At 42.8% G+C, this 17,083-nt stretch overlaps 1 protein-coding gene across 1 annotated transcript in view; it reads right to left on the reverse strand.

Moving 5' to 3' along the window:
• The window catches only part of LOC114643145 (GTPase IMAP family member 8-like), a 123,089-nt gene that overhangs the window by 45,681 nt on the left and 60,325 nt on the right, over positions 1-17,083 (reverse strand). The window contains exons 4-6 of the mRNA XM_051934910.1: positions 8,693-9,159; positions 8,478-8,520; positions 2,799-3,443 (exon numbers count right to left, since the gene is read on the reverse strand). Of these exons, the coding sequence (XP_051790870.1) occupies positions 2,799-3,443; positions 8,478-8,520; positions 8,693-9,159 (1,155 nt within the window). The remainder of the gene's footprint in view (positions 1-2,798; positions 3,444-8,477; positions 8,521-8,692; positions 9,160-17,083) is intronic.

Raw genomic sequence — 17,083 nt, forward strand, 5'->3', positions numbered from 1 at the left:
TGCACAGCTTGGAGTCTGGAACCAAGCTCCTTGAGAGGGGCTAGACTCTGTACCACACTGGAGTTGCCCCCGGTGAGAGGCTCTGAGCGGGTGTGGGCATACTTATTGCCCCCCGACTTGGAGCCTGTATATTGGGGTTTACCCCGGTGGACGAAAGGGTAGACTCCCTCCGCCTTCAGGTGGGGGGACGGGTCCTAACTGTTGTTTGTGCGTAGGCACCGAATGGCAGTTCAGAGTACCCACCCTGGAGGGGGTGCTAGAGGGCATACCTTCTGGGGACTCCCTCGTACTGCTGGGAGACTTCAATGCTCACGTGGGCAATGACAGTGAGACCTGGAAGGGCGTGATTGGGAGGAATGCCCCCCCCCGATCTGAACCCAAGTGGTGTTTTGTTATTGGACTTCTGTGCTCGTCATGGATTGTCCATAACGAACACCATGTTCAAGCATAGGGGTGTTCATATGTGCACTTGGCACCAGGATACCCTAGGCCTCAGTTCGATGATCGACCTTGTGGTCGTGTCGTCGGACTTGCGCCCACATGTCTTGGATACTCGAGTGAAGAGAGGGGCGGAGCTGTCAACTGATCACCACCTGGTGGTGAGTTGGTTTCGATGGTGGGGGAGGATGCCGGTCAGGCCTGGTAGGCCTAAACGTGTTGTGAACGTCTGGCAGAGCCCCCTGTCAGAAGCAGCTTCAACTCCCACCTCCGGCAGAACTTCGACCACGTCCCGAGGGGGGTGGGAAACAATGAGTCCAAATGGGCCATGTTCCGTGCCTCTATTCTTGAGGCGGCTGACTGGAGCTGTGGCCATAAGGTGGTCGGTGCCTGTCGTGGCGGCAATCCCCAAACCTGTTGGTGGACACTGGCGGTGAGGGATGCTGTCAAGCTGAAGAAGGAGTCCTACCGGTCCCTTTTGTCCTGTGGGACTCTGGAGGCAGCTAATAGGTACCGGCAGCTTCAGTGGTTGCTGAGGCAAAAACTCGGCATGGGAGGAGTTTGGGGAGGCCATGGAGAACGACTTTCGGACGGCTTCGAGGAGATTCTGGTCCACCGTCCGGCGTCTCAGGAGAGGGAAACAGTGCAGTGTCAACACTCGACTCGGGACGTTGTGGGTCGGTGGGGGGAGTACTTCGAAGACCTCCTCAATCCCAATAACATGCCTTCCAATGAGGAAGCAGAGCCTGGGGACTCAGAGGTGGCTCCCCCATCTCTGGGGCTGAGGTCACCGAGGTGGTCAAAAAACTCCTTGGTGGCAGGGCCCCGGGGGTGGATGAGATACGCCCGGAGTTCCTCAAGGCTCTGGATGTTGTAGGGCTGTCTTGGTTGACACGTCTCTGCAACATCGCATGGACATCAGAGACAGTGCCTCTGGATTGGCAGACTGGGGTGGTGGTCCCCCTCTTTAAGAAGGGGGACCGGAGGGTGTGTTCCAACTACAGAGGGATCACACTCCTCAGCCTCCCTGGAAAAGTCTATTCGGGGGTTCTGGAGAGGAGGGTCTGTCGGATAGTCGAACCTCGGATTCAGGAGGAACAGTGTGGTTTCCGTCCTGGTCGCGGAACAGTGGACCAGCTCTATACCCTTAGCAGGGTCCTGGAGGGCGAATGGGAGTTCGCCCAACCAGTCTACATGTGTTTTGTGGACTTGGAAAAGGCGTTCGACCGTGTCCCTCGGGGAATCTTGTGGGGGGTGCTCCAGGAGTGTGGGGTACCGGACCCCCTGATAAGGGCTGTTCGGTCCCTGTACAACCGGTGCCAGAGCTTGGTCCGCATTGCCGGCAGTAAGTCAAACCCGTTTCCAGTGAGAGTTGGACTCCACCAGGGCTGCCCTTTGTCACCAATTCTGTTCATAACTTTTATGGACAGAATTTCTAGGCACAGCCAGGGTGTTGAGGGGGTCCGGTTTGGTGGACTCAGGATTGGGTCACTGCTCTTTGCAGATGATGTTGTCCTGTTTGTTTCATCAGGCCATGATCTTCACCTCTCTCTGGATCGGTTCGCAGCTGAGTGTGAAGCGGCTGGGATGGGAATCAGCACCTCCAAATCCGAGACCATGGTCCTCAGCCGGAAAAGGGTGGAGTGCCCTCTTAGGGTTGGGAGCGAAATCCTGCCTCAAGTGGAGGAGTTCAAGTATCTTGGGGTCTTGTTCACGAGTGGGGGAAGAATGGAGCGGGAGATCGACAGGCGAATCGGTGCTGCATCCGCAGTGATGCGGGCTCTGCATCGATCTGTTGTGGTGAAAAAGGAGCTGAGCCATAAGGCAAAGCTCTCAATTTACCAGTCAATCTATGTTCCTACCCTCACCTATGGTCATGAGCTATGGGTAGTGACCGAAAGAACGAGATCGCGAATACAAGCGGCTGAAATAAGTTTCCTCCGCAGGGTGTCTGGGCTCTCCCTTAAAGACAGGGTGAGAAGCTCAGTCATCCGGGAGGAGCTCAGAGTAGAGCCGCTGCTCCTCCTCATCGAGAGGAGTCAGAAGAGGTGGCTTGGGCGTCTGATCAGGGTGCCTCCTGGACGCCTCCCTGGTGAGGTGTTCCGGGCACGTCCAACCGGGAGGAGGCCCCGGGGAAGACCCAGGACACGCTGGAGGGACTGTCTCCCAGCTGGCCTGGGAACGCCTTGGGATTCTCCCGGAAGAGCTAGAAGTAGTAGCCGGGGAGAGGGAAGTCTGGGCATCTCTGCTCAAGCTGCTGCCCCCACGACCCGACATCGGATAAGCAGAAGAGGATGGATGGATGGATGCATAACAAATTAATAAATCTCATATTGAAAGCAACTAAATTTCAAACTTACGGGCACATAGCATCTTTTTTTCTTGAGGAGGTTCCTTCTTCACTTTTTTGTCCTGTTTTCGTTCATCTGTGTAGCATCGTCCTCCAATCTCTACCATCATCTGATCAATTTTTCTGAACAGTTCTAATGCCAGCGGGTATCGGATTGTTGTGTCGTTGAACACATGATATCTGTAGTTGCACATCTGGAGCAGGTTCTTGAGATCCTTATTGCCACTTTTCACAAATTGCTTAATGTTTTTGTCTCTCAGGTTTTCTCCATGGGTAAATAGGACCATCATGTGTTTGGTAACTTTCTCACCCAACATATTTTTTATGATCTCTACCATTTGTTGGTCATCACAATTAAAATTGCCAATCTCTACCACCACTAGAAACACATGGGGCCCAGAAGAGGTATGAATACACTCTCTGATTTTGCTAATGACTTCACCCATCGTTAGGCGTGTGTTGAAAAATCCAGGAGTGTCAGTCACAACTACATGGCATCTGTCTATTTTTGTATCTTGTATCTCACAATCAGTTGTAGCGGAGTCACCATTTGAATCGGCTGTGAATATTTCTTTGCCGAGGATTGTGTTACCTGCTGCACTTTTTCCAACTCCACTTTTACCAAGGAGCATAATCCTGAGCTGTGCGTTAGTACCTATGACCAAACAAAAAAATGACCACATACATTTGCATTAGTGTGTACAATTTAAAAATTACAACTATACAACTACAAACCAGATTTTCAAATATTGTTCTCACAGTGATGTGTAAGACTAGAGCAATAACATCTAGTTAGGGCAGTGTATATAGTTCAGTATATACTGTACAGTATATACTGTAGATTGAAATCTTTGAAGAGTAGGAGACCATTGCATGCACTTGAAATAATACACAACTATACCAATAACAGTGCATTTTTTGTCTGTGATGATGAGGAGTGGCTTATGAACCATTGCTAGGTACCAAGGGCCATCCTTTTGGATATCTGCTAGGAACTGCTTTTCACCCTTGCCGGCTCTGCTACTTGTAACTCTTCTATTCCATATTGAAGTGAATGTGCACTCTGGATATGGGCGCCTTGCAACAGAAATTTTTAAGAGAGAACTTAGAGGCACATCAGCGGTGTCTCGTTTTTTTCTAAGTTATAAACCTCTCTGCTGTCATATGTCTCATCAGTCCGTTCTCAAGGGCTCAAAACCCAACTAAGGAAGGATTTGAACAAAAGATGAGATTTCTAAACGTGACTAGTGCAACAGGTTACAATTAAAAATTTGACAAATAGAGGAGAGCAGTAAGCCCATCAAGCTCACTTGTTTAAGTTGTCAAGGTTTCTCTTTCAACTACATGACTTGGTAGTTTGCTCCAGATTTTCACAACTCTTAGTAAAGAAATGCTTCCTGGCTTCAGTCCTAAATGTACTTTAACTTAATTTCCACTACTGTCCTTGAGTACAAAATTAACTGCTAAGTTGAAAGAATTCTACTGGATTGTCTTTCTCAATGCCAATGAAGGAAAAGAATCTTTAGTGAATGAGCACATTAATGTGAACAATAAACATCAGCATTCCTTTTACTTGGTGTTTTAACAAGCATGTTTGATTTCATGCTGTTGAAATGTTATTATGACTTTGTACATTATGTAAGAATATTCAAGGTTTATGCCCTGCCCGGGGTTTGTTTCCTGCCTTGCGCCCTTTGTTGGCTGGGATTGGCACCAGAAGACTTCCGTGACCCTGTAGTTAGGATATAGCGGTTTGGATAATGGATGGATGGATATATATATATATACTGTATATATATATATATATATATATATATATATATATATATATATATATATATATATATATATATATATATATATATAAACTGCTCAAAAAAATTAAAGGAACACTTTGAAAACACATCAGATCACAATGGGAAAAAAATCCTGATGGCTATCTCTACTGATATGGACTTATATGGTAATGTCTTAGAAATGAAAGGATGGCACATTGTTTGATGGAAATGAAAATGATCAACCTACAGAGAGCTGATTTCAAAGACACCCCGAAAATCAAAGTGATAAAATGATGTGGCAGGCAGGCAAGCTAGTCCATTTTGCCAAAATTGCATTGCAGCAACTCCAAATCGTACTCAGTAGTTTGTATGGCCCCCACCTGCTTGTATGCATGCTTGACAATGTCGGGGGTAGGGGGGGGGCATGCTCCTAATGAGGTGGCAGATGGTGTCCTGGGGTATCTCCTCCCAGATCTGGATGAGGGCATCACTGAGCTCCTGGACAGTTTGAGGTGTCGGATGGACCAAAACATAATGTCTCAGAGGTGATCTGTTAGATTTAGGTCAGGCGAGCGTGGGGACCAGTCAGTGGTATCAATTCCTCCATCCTTTCGCCACATGAGGCCAAGCATTGTTGTGCACCAGGAGGAACCCAGGAGCCACTGCAGCAGCATAGAGTCTGACAATGGGACCAAGGATTTCATCCCGATATCTAATGCAAGTCAAGGTGCCGTTGTCTAGCCTGTAGAGGTCTGTGCGTCCCTCTATGGATATGCCTCCCCAGACCATCACTGACCCACCACCAAACCGGTCATGCTGAATGATGTTACAGGCAGCATAATGTTCTCAATGGCATCTCCAGACCTTTTCACGTCTGTCACATGTGCTCAGGGTGAACCTGCTCTCATCTGTGAAAAGCACAGGGCGCCAGTGGTGGACCTACCAATTCTGGTATTCTATGGCAAATGCCAGTCAAGCTCCAGGGTGCTGGGCAGTGAGCACAGGGCCGATTAGAGAACATTGGGCCCTCAGGCCACCCTCATGAAGTTTGTTTCTGATTGTTGGGTCAGAGACATTAACACCAGTGGCCTGCTGGAGGTCATTTTGTAGGCTCTGGCAGTGCTCATTCTGTTCCTCCTTGCCCAAAGGAGCAGATACCAGTGGGTCCTGCTGATGGGTTAAGGACCATCTGCGGCTCTGTCCAGCTCACCTCGAGTAACTGCCTGTCTACTGGAATCTCCTCCATGCCCTTGAGACTGTACTGGGGGACACAGCAAATCTTCTGGCAATGGCACGTATTGATGTGCCATCCTGGAGAAGTTGGACTATCTGTGTCACCTCTGTAGGGTCAAGGTATGGCCTCATGCTACCAGTAATGACACTAATTGTAGTCAAATATAAAATGAGTGAAAAAACAGATGAGGAGGGAAAAATGTCAGTGGCCTCCACATGTTAAACCATTCCTGTTTTGGGGGTTGTCTCATTGTTACCCCTCTAGTGCACAACACCAAAGCAGCTGAAATGTATTAACAACCCCTTCTGCTACCTAACTGACCAGATCAATAGCCCAGAAGTTTCATTGACTTGATGCTATACTCTGATTAAACAGTGTTACTTTAATTTTTATATATATATATATTGTGATGGACAACCGGCTACAGACTCCGGTCGCCACCCTCAGGCCACTAGGAGGAGCCCTCCGGACAGCATGATGGTGTCCCGAGTTCCAGCAGGGCCTCATGGACTTTGTAGTTTGTATACACAGCCCTGCTGGATTCCTTGGGGACCACCAGGAGTCGCTGTAGGGGGGCTAGTGGGCTCTTGCGTGCCCTATAACCCGGGAGTGCGTCACAGTCACGTGACCGGAGGAAACAACGTGCTCCCGGGATGAAGAAGAGGACTGTTTGCCCTGACCCGGAAGGAAATGGACTTGTGGGTTGTGCCAGGAACCACTTCCGGGTCGGGGGATATAAAAGGACTATGGGAAAGCCCAGACACTGAGCTGAGCTGGGAGGTAGGAGGGCGAAGTGTCTGGGAGTGGAGGATTGTATTGGTTTATTGAGAGTATTGTGTTTATGAATAGTGTGGTGGAAAGGGTGCTTTGTGTACGTGAAGACAAGAAAATAAATAAGTCTTGTGATTTTACAACGTGTCTGGGGTGGTACCTGAGGGTTCAAGAGGTGGACATAGGGCTTATTTGCTACAATATATATATATATATATATATATATATATAAGCGAAGGTCCATGATATGGTTTACATATTTTTAACTGGAACTCCACAAAGGGAGAAAATGAATTACATATCTTAATATGTATGACTAGAGCTAGTGCTAATTTATTTTGCACCTTAGGCCAAGCTTATTAGTACGGCAACTGACTGTTGGGTAGCTAACCCATCCGTCTGGGTTTTACTCCAATTATGATCTGTGCTCAAGGCAAATGCCTAATTCGCCTTAATGATGGCAGTACGGTAACCCTGTATATGACTTTACTTTTGCATGTTATTATTTCATACCTGCCATTTTATTAATCTAATTTTGGCACAAATAGTATTCCATATATTTCTAACTGTTTCTAATGTTTGAAACAAATAACCAAGGTCCAGGACAGCTATTCCATCTATCCATCCAGTTTCAAACCCACTCCAAACTTATTTCGATAGCATCAGACTCAAGCAAGAAATGGCCTGAGTGTTGGGCAGGGTCGTGAGGTCCAGTGGCTGTGGGGCATCTGTTGGTAAACAATGATTTACTGATCTTTCAGATGATGCAGTGGTCTTCACAGAGTCAATGGAGGCTCTGATTGGGACTCTCGAGAGAATGAGCGAGGAGTCTGAGTGTCTGGGCTTGCGAGTGTCCTCGATAAAAACCAAGAGCCAGACCTTTAATGACTTCTTCAGCACAGACATCGGTAGTCTGTCTGTCTGCAGAGAGAGTGTCGACCTCATCGAGAGGTTTACTTACCTCGGCAGTGACATTCATGTCTCTGGTGACTCTTTCTATGAACTCAGTAGATGAATTGGGAGAGCATGGGGGGGGGGGGGTCATGAGGTTGCTGGAAAGAGGTGTGTGGTGCTCCTGCTATTTATGCAAAAGGACAAAGGTCCAAATCTTTAGAGTCCGTGGTGGCGAGACATGAATCTATTCAGTGACCTGAGACAAAGACTGGACTCCTTTGGTAGTGTGTCTCATCAGAGAATCCTTGAGTACTGCTGGTTTGACTTTGTGTTGAGTATTTAATGAGACACTTTGCCTGTATTGTGAGGAAGTGTCAGCTACAGGACTACGGTATGATTTCCAGAGGGTGATCAGGCTCACAGGATCCTCATTGTTGAGGATTTGAGCAGATGAACCATAGAAAGGGCACGCCCATGGAAAATAGATGGTCATTTCGGGGAGAGTGGGACTGTACTGCATGTATGCCCTGAGGGGTTGACAACCGAGATCTGGAGCTGTTTTGTCATGTGGTATGTACCAGTGCGTACTCCCCAATCTAACCTGACCTGATCAGGCTGGAGGTAGACAGTAACTCTGGATGGAACACTACTCCATTATAGGGCACACGCACACACATAAATTCTCATTGACTCACTCACTCGCTCAGAAACTCATAACAGATCAATTTGGAGTCACCATTTGATCTAACTGGCCCATCTTTGGGATGTAGGAAAAATATTCACATGGACACAGGGAAACAACAAACATCACATAGACAATGACTCACCCAGGATTGGAATCCAGTATCCTGGATATTGTAACTTAATAGTATATTAGTTAATTTAAACAACTATAATGATGTTATTCAAGAACATTATTAATGAAGATTATAAATGTTGAGTATCCAATTAAATAATCATATAGATCTTCATATTTTTCAACAACCTTTCCTCTAACTACTTCAGTACTCACCTTCCTGAGCTGCAGTCTTGGAGACCTTTATAGGTGTAAAACTCTGAAAGAACAGAAGAATGAAGAAAGGAGGTGTTTTTAGATAAAACACATTAAGTCAAATTGCAATCAAACTCACAAGTTGATATTTTATGTAAACTTGTTACCAAAAATCAGAAATAGCACAGAATTTATAATTGTATATGCTTTTATTTTAGAGTAAGGAAGCCTCTCACCTGCCGGCTGGCCACCTCCATCTTGTGCCCGATGTGCTTAGTAACCAAGCATTCTGAACAGATAAACTTTTCATCACTTTTACAGAAAAGATCCAGAGGTTTCTTGTGATCAACACAAACCATCTGCTGCAGATTTGTAGTTGGCCTGTCAAGTCTGTGCATTCTGAAAGCTTCATTCTCCCTGTGCAGCTGAATGTGAGTCTCACAGTAAGAGACCATGCAGGTCAGACAGGACTGGACGGCTTTAACTTTTACTGCATCACATAAATCACAGGTCGCCTCCTGGTCTTGGACATCACTTTGTTCCGCAGGATGGATTGTTGTCTTCTTCATTTTCTGTAGGCATTCGTCAATTGTACTCCTTGTATAGACGTCAGGTGGTTGTGCAAACTTTTTTGCACACCGGGCAGGAGTAGAATTTCTGGTCCTTGTCATCCCAATGCTGCACAAAGCATCCATCACAAAAGCTGTGTCCACACGGTATGCAGACAGCAGTGTTCAGTAACCCCTCACAAAGAAAGCAGAGAAAATGATTCTTCCACCGCTGACCACCCTCCATAACTGCAATTGTTAAAATAAGGAAAAGGCAGAGGAGTTCAAGAGAGGATTGTAAAGAGCAAAAGTTCCTGTTTGGTGTTTACTGATAAAGGTTACTCTGTGTACCATAAAAAATGTATTTGTTTTATGATTAATATTTAACTGTTATGATAGTCATTAAACTGTATTTCACCATGGTTGACATTTACCAAGAAACAGATAACACACTATAACTTTTCCACCAGCTTTTATTATTGCATTTTCAGGGGGTGCCCTACTTGTTTCTGGTGTTCCTTGCTACTGTATGTGGTATGCGAGAGACCTTGAACTGTAAAGAGTGGAATCTTAAAGACAAGATAGGGCAGAGGTGGAGGGGAAGAGGGGGAACTATTATCAAATTCCTTTTTAATCTTATCTACTTATTTATCTTGAGCTATCCCCAGTTGCATGACTTGGCATGTGTAAGCTTGAAAGAACATGTTTTGCTACAGGAAACCCAACATCTTCAGCTACAAAGGGATGATAAATATTTACTATACTGTTACCTCCAGGGGGTGTAGTAGTACCCCAAACCCGGAGACACAACTACATGATACAGTCTTGGGTTCAAATACAAGTTATTTTATTCACAACAATACCTCAATAGACTTCCTTTTTCTCTTTTCAATGCAGCACAATACAACAACAGGTTTCCGTTTCCCCTTCTCCTTCTACATCTTGCACATCGTATCATCTTCCTCTGACTCCTACATTCATGTCAGATCCAGGAGTACTTTCAGTCACAGCATAACACACACATCTGGGTCAGGTAGAAGCCCCTCAAAGAAGATACAACATTCTCCTGCAGCCCTGACAGGGCTATCCCATAAGACTGCAATTCCCATTCTGCCTTGCTAGTATCTGTATTAGAGTTCCACCAGTGTGAGATGCTGCCACCAAGTCACCTTCTGTCCTTCCGACAAGACCTCCTTTCCAGGAATGATACCAGCTCCCTACCTGACGGGATGCCAGTCCATCTGTCTCTTTCTCTTACAGCCTCTGTTCCTGGACCATCCACCATGTGGGCTGGAATGCCAGTCGATTCCGTATGGCACTCACAATATGTTACTAAACAATAAAAATTTTAAAAACCAAAAAAAGAAAAGAAATAATGGTTAACTGGTATAATTCATTAAACATTATTATGTGTAACAAATAATAACAATAAAAGTCCCAATCACAATAAAATGTGTATTCTTAGTATATTGATGTTAGTGTCTCGCCTCTCTAGCCGGTTAAGGAATTTGAAAAGAAAAACTGAAAAACATCGCCACCTGTTGAATGTTTGAGGCTATTGATAAAATGGGGAGAAACCTGGAAGTGAGTAGCTTGCAATAAACAGTGTTGTTGTTTATTTCGCCTTATACAATTTCTTGTATTAGGAATTTGGTAGTTTTCACATACCCCTTGGGGTCAGAGCACAGGGTCAGCTATTGTACAGCACCCCTGGAGCAATTACAGGTTAAGGGCCTTGCTCAAGGGCCCAGCAGAGCAGTGGCCTTTTTGGCAGTGACAGGGATTCGAACCAGCAACCTTCGGGATACCAGCGCAGCTCCTTAGCCTCAGAGCCACCACTCTGCTATTACCTTTTGTTATTTTCTGCTAACTCTTTAGAAGCCAAACCTGTAAGTACTTATATAGGTTGAATAAGATGAGTATAAATGTATCTGAAGTTATACACTTTCCATATTTATTTGCTTTTTTGGTATTTACAACACTTTATTAATCCTCGATGGGAAATTGTCTTTTTGCATGATCTTTGGGGTTCAGAGCACAGGGTCAGCCACTGCACATCGCCCATGGAGCAATTTTCAGCTTAAGGGCCCTGCTCAAGGGTCTAGTGGAGTAAGGTCCCTCCAGGTACTAATATGATTTGAACCGACAACCTTCTAGATATCAGCGCAGATCCTTAACCTCAGAGCCATCATTCCACATATTTTTGAGACTATAAGTAATATAAAAAAAATGGTTTGCTAGAATATTATTTAATTAGAGTGTTTGGTTCTGTAGTCTAATATGATACTCTATCTAGTCAATATGTATATTAAAATGTAAGTTGTTTATTGTACATATTGGGCTTAACTTATATAACATACTTCCTCCTAGTTTTACTCAAAATGCAGAAGTTTAAGGCAAATATCACTACATGTGCAGAAAGGAGCTCCCTCTCAGGTGTCTGATTTGGTTATCACAAGGAGAGTTAAGCATGTTTTGGAGTTTTTACCAAGTTCTCCGCCCCCCATCGCGGGTGAGGACACAAATTCTCATTGGCTCTTTGATAAAGTAAACACAAGAAAGGTTAGGTGAACAAAACAAAAATAAATGGAAATTCAAGGTGTGGTGTTTAGACAGGTATAAAATTAACTGAGACACTGGAAGCACAAGGTGATGGTGAGGAGAACTTTTCAGAATTAGGTGATGTTACAAATGGTGTCCAGTAGGGGTCAGTGCTGGAATTATGCTTTTTTTACTTTCTGATATATGAAATATAGGGAAAGTATTGGAATCCTCCAAAAATTCAGTTTCAAGATTTTGATGAATCTCAATGTTTAAGATCTCCCGAGTCTGAAAATAACGCTTTGGAATTCTGTGTGTGTGTGTGTGTATATGTAAACACAATAACCTTGAGTACGCTTTCACTTAGGTCAGGGGTGTCGCAAACGTTTTCACTGGGGGCCAAATACAGAGAAATATACGAAGAGGCTGGGCCACCCACTAGAGATTGAGGCTACAGTATATTGCCTCACCTCCTGTGTATTACGCTAGCAAAATCAATCAAGTATAAGTAAATTATGCTTCATAATTGAATATGCTTAAAGAAAAAAATACAGCATCACAGCTCTCCATTATAGGCTTTCATTTATTGTATTTCAAAGTGCTCAAGTAAAAATCAAAAGCACAAGTTGATGTTTTAAGTTAGCTGACAAATCTTCAATTCGCCACACAACTGCGTTTCTGGACAAGACGAACGTTGTTGAATTCCTCATTTTCTCAGGCACATTATTCCTGTGACTTTAGTGAGGCACTGTTTTATGAAGTCACCATCTGAGAAAGGTTTACCATGACGGACAGTGAGTTGTGCTACCTCGTAAAGGGCTAATGTGGCATTTTCTTGTGTTTTGTTGCATGGAGCTAGCAGATAAGCTGCCATTTGCTTAAATTTCTGTTTCTTGCTCTGAGCCAGTGTAGGATGTGTAGGTCGGATGTTTGGTGTCGTAGTGTCGAAACACATTATACTCTTTCATCAATTGCAATAGTTTCATTGCAAATCAAATAGACACACTGCCTTTGACTTCTAGGAAGAAATATTCATTTTCCCACCGTGTCTGAAATTTTCTGCCCTCATATGCTAATGTACGTTTTCTTTGGTTCTGCCATTTTTTGTCACCCATAGCAAAATTGTTCTTTGGTTTTGCTTGTTTGTGAAGACGCTGCCTTGATCAAGACAGTAGCCTTCCTTGTGTTAAACCTAATAAGTACAATACAGTTAAGAACAAGTTTTGTGTGTGGGCCATATTTCATTATATTTTTAGAGTTTACTGGGGGCCAATTAAAAATGGACAACAGGCCGCAGTTGACCCACAGGTCATAGTTTAGACACCCCTGACTTAGGTCAAACCAAATTTATTATTAGGTACAAAACGTAGATTTGGTACAAAACGTAGATTTCTATCAACTTTCTAGCTATTTCCACTAACTGAAGTGGTACTCTATCTGAACACATACTCCATTATTTTTTTATTCATGCAGGAGCAGGGGTCCAATTTATTCAACTTTACTTTTATAATAAGTTGTTCAATATATTATTAATTTGATTTAATTTGTTGTGATGGCTCTTTAATATTCATATAAAATACGTAATATAAAAACATAATCATTGTCTTGTGGTTTACTCCTCAAATATCCATCCCCCATATCTGACTGTACGAGAAAGGTCTAAGGAGAGACCACTCCCGATTTTTAACATACTTATATGATCTGGACAAGACTATAATCAAAAAGCTAATTAAGTCTGCAGATGATACCAAACTAGATGAAAGGGCAAATGAAATAGAATCAGATTGGTCAGATTTGTGTAAAGTATTCAGTGTAAGAAGTAGAAATGTTAGATTTGAATGCACAATGGGAGTCTGAAGTACAGCTTACAAGAAGGACCTGGAGTCACAGTGGACTCATCATTATGTTCATCAAGACAGAAGTGATCAAGAAGCCTAATAGAAGGTTCAGTTATGTGGTGCCCACAGTGTGTGGAGTTACAAAACAAGAGGTTTTATGCTTTAGTTACATATCACACCAGTGAGGTCTCACCTGGAGTACTGGGTAAAGTTTTGGTTTCCATACTACAAAAAGAATAGAGCAGCACTAGAGAAAGTCCAGAGGAGAGCAATTAGGCTGACGCCAGGACTGAGAGGTCTGAGCTATGAGGAGAGATTGAAGAAGCTGAACCTTTTCAGTTTAAGCAAACAGAGATTAAGAGACATGACTGAAGTGTTTATAATTATGAAGGGAAATAGTGCAGTGAATTCCAGCTGTTACTTTAAAATATAAACTCTTCGTTAAGAACACAGGGACATGGTTAGAAACTTTAGTTCCTTTAGTCACTGTGTGATCACTTGGAGAGACACAAAGTAAAATCTTCAGTGTTATTACATTCCAGGAGTACTAAGATTTGAAGAGCAGGTTTAAGAATAATGTTTTCAATGGTGTGTCTAATTGTCAAGGACATGTGGGCTGGTATGGCATGTAGTAAGCCAATTCTACCCCAGCCCCTTACTGTGTAGATCCCCTATTACCTGAGTATTTTCACTACTTTATCATGTGCAATTTATAAGCAAATTCCTTCATTTATTTATTTTTTTATTTTGTAAAATATTATCTGTGCACAGTAGAAGCTCAAATTTTGTGAGTTCAATTTCACATGAGTTGGTGGGAGAACATAAAAATAAAATGGAAGAAGAAAAGTCTAAAATGTGACTATTGCCCCATGCAAAAGTAATGTTCTTTTTAATCTTATGTTGTTCAAGAGGAGCCTCTTATCCTGTTGATCTGCCTCTGTCACTGCTGCATGACTGTCTCCCATATTCTTACCCTTTCAGAGAGCAGTGTCTGGAAAAGGGAAACACTCAGCTTGCTCTCACACACCTTTAATCCTCACCACCGAGAAAGGAATCCCACGTACTGATTCATTCACTTTGGCATACGGTGGCACAAGAATGGGTAAGATATGCATATGCTGTACACTCACCTGGTCTCATCCATAGCAGGGCGAGAAGAAGAAAGACAAGCTCTTTGGTGTACTCTCATGACCACAACAAATCTGACATGCAATGGTGGGCATATAAAGGAGTTGTCCACCCTCTGTACTCTCTCACGTAAACAGCTGTGCAAGTTGCTGTTAGAAAAGGAAGAGACACAAGCCTTTCGTGCTGTCACCCATCTCAACTAACATGGCACTTAGGTGGGTCTAATTCACTATGTGTATCTTCTCATGTTTAGATGTCAACTGCCTAAGTGTTATTTTTGTAAAATTTTTCTCTGTTTCAAATCTGGTTTTGCTGGACAGAACCAAGATGCTGTGGCTGTGTTCATAAGAAATACCAGTTCCTTAATAGCAGTTTACTATGTTGTGTAGTTCCTCACAGAATCACTGCTTGATGATGAACCATTTCATTCCAGAAAGGGATCTCTGCATATGGAGTTGGCTCTTTGGGCTTTGAAGAGGTTCCTCATATGTGGACAAAATGGAACTCTGTAATGTCTTGTAGACTACATTGCAGAATATTTAAAGATCAAGAAAACCTTGACTTAGACTGAGTTATCATATAGAACAAATGTTTCAAATAAAAATTAGAAAACCGTTAGTATTTCATAAATCTGTTAGGATGTATTCATTTAATTTTTATGGATACTGTTATAGATATAAATAAAGGTTCAGTCTGGAAAGCTCCATGTGGATGGCTATTTTGGGACTATGGCTTCACTCTGAAGAACCACTTTGGTGTCTTAATTTTTAAGGGTGTTCCTCAGCTCTAGATTTCTGCACATAGCCTTAGCCACCCATGAAATAATGTAAGAAAATACTAATGCACATTCACATATTAAGCTACTGATGTGTATACATAAGGTAGATATTAATAGGTATAAGTTAAACCTTGTTTGCTTCTACTTTATGTGTAGAGTAAGGGTTGTTGTCTAAGGGTATTTCACTCTACATAAGTTTTAGCAATATGCATTGGTTAAGAATATAACATGTAAGGTGAGAGGCTACTGTATGAATAATATGATAGTTGCATAGTTTATACTCTGAGACAAACCATTTAAGATTCCTAATACAGAGGTTCTCAAACTGTGGGGCGTAACAAATAGGGGGGTGTGAAGATGTGAAAAAAAGAAAACAAGAATCGAAAATATGAAAAATACATCTATTGAAACCAAAACAAATTAACGTAAACTACATTCTGATACTAGAAAAATAAATATAAAGTTAGATAAATGTCGATAAAAGTTAAGTAGGTATAATAAAATATGCATCTATGATATATTATTAATTAAAAAAGAGCAAATTGGTATTAGTGGGCTCCTTTCAAAAAAACATTAGGGGGGTGCGATTACAACTGTTATGAAAACTCGGGTCGCAAATACTTAAAGGTTGAGATACGCTGTCCTAATACACTGTTCAGTCTGTGGGCCAGAGCACCCTGGAGCTTGGTTTCATTAAGGAAATCTCTGTACTTTGCTCAGCTCATCTTTCTGTCAAACCTGACTTGTCTCAAAGTTCGGGATGCTGCCATCAACCATGCTTCACCTTTGGAATGTTATTTCACAGGTGATTAGCAGTGGCTGGTCACCTCCAGACACGAAGCTTAGAATGGAGGCCAAACAATTTATTTAAGATTTCAATTTATCTGGGAACCCAAAGTGAGTCCTTCAGGAGTCTTTTTTTTGTAAACTCCAAATGGACATTCATGTGTTGTCTGGCCAACTCTGCCTAAAAAAACATATTGGTGGAGTGTTGCAGTGGTGGTGGTCTTTCTGGAAGTTTCTCCCATGTCCCACACAGGTTCTCTGGACTTCAGAAATATTAGCACTGGCTTCTTAGTCACCTCTCTTAAGGTCTGGCCAGTTTGCCATATCTAGGAAGAGTTGTGGTTATTCCAAAAGTCTTCCATTCAAAATTATGGAGGCCACTGTGCTCTTGGGAACCTTTAATGATACATGACTTTTGTAGCCAGCTCCAGCTCTGGGTCTATGAACTCTGCAAGCAACTCCTTTGACCTCATGGCATGGTTTTTGCTACTACTATAAACATTGTCAGCTGTGGGACCTTCTATAAGTAGGTGTCTTTCTTAATTATGTCCAGTCAATTGATTTGACCATAGATGGACTCCAAGCAATATGTAGAATCATAAGTTTTACAGCAAATGTTCTGAATATTTACATTAGTATGATAGTTCAGTTTTTTTTTTTTATTTAAATACAATTGAAAAAATACCTAAAATTTGCTTTTTTACTTTGTAATTTTCATTGTTGTTTGATGAAGGAATATATACAACTATATCTTTCCCAGTTTTGTGGTGGAAATACTAAGATAAAGAAAAATAACACTAAGAAAGATTATGCTTACTTTGTTTTAATATCAGCTTACACTCCTAAGGAGGTACCTAGGAGGGCACAATGCAGTACAGATGTTTCTCGCAACAGTCTTTGTGCACTTCAGTGGAGCAGGAGGCATTTTCTTAGGCCTGGGCAGCAGAAAGGTCTTCCCTCCAATCCATGCCAAGGGTGAGCTTAAATTAAGCTTATAACATTTGCCAG

The sequence above is a fragment of the Erpetoichthys calabaricus genome, chromosome 12 (genome assembly GCF_900747795.2).
Source record: "Erpetoichthys calabaricus chromosome 12, fErpCal1.3, whole genome shotgun sequence".
NCBI classification, from domain to species: Eukaryota; Metazoa; Chordata; class Cladistia; order Polypteriformes; family Polypteridae; genus Erpetoichthys; species Erpetoichthys calabaricus.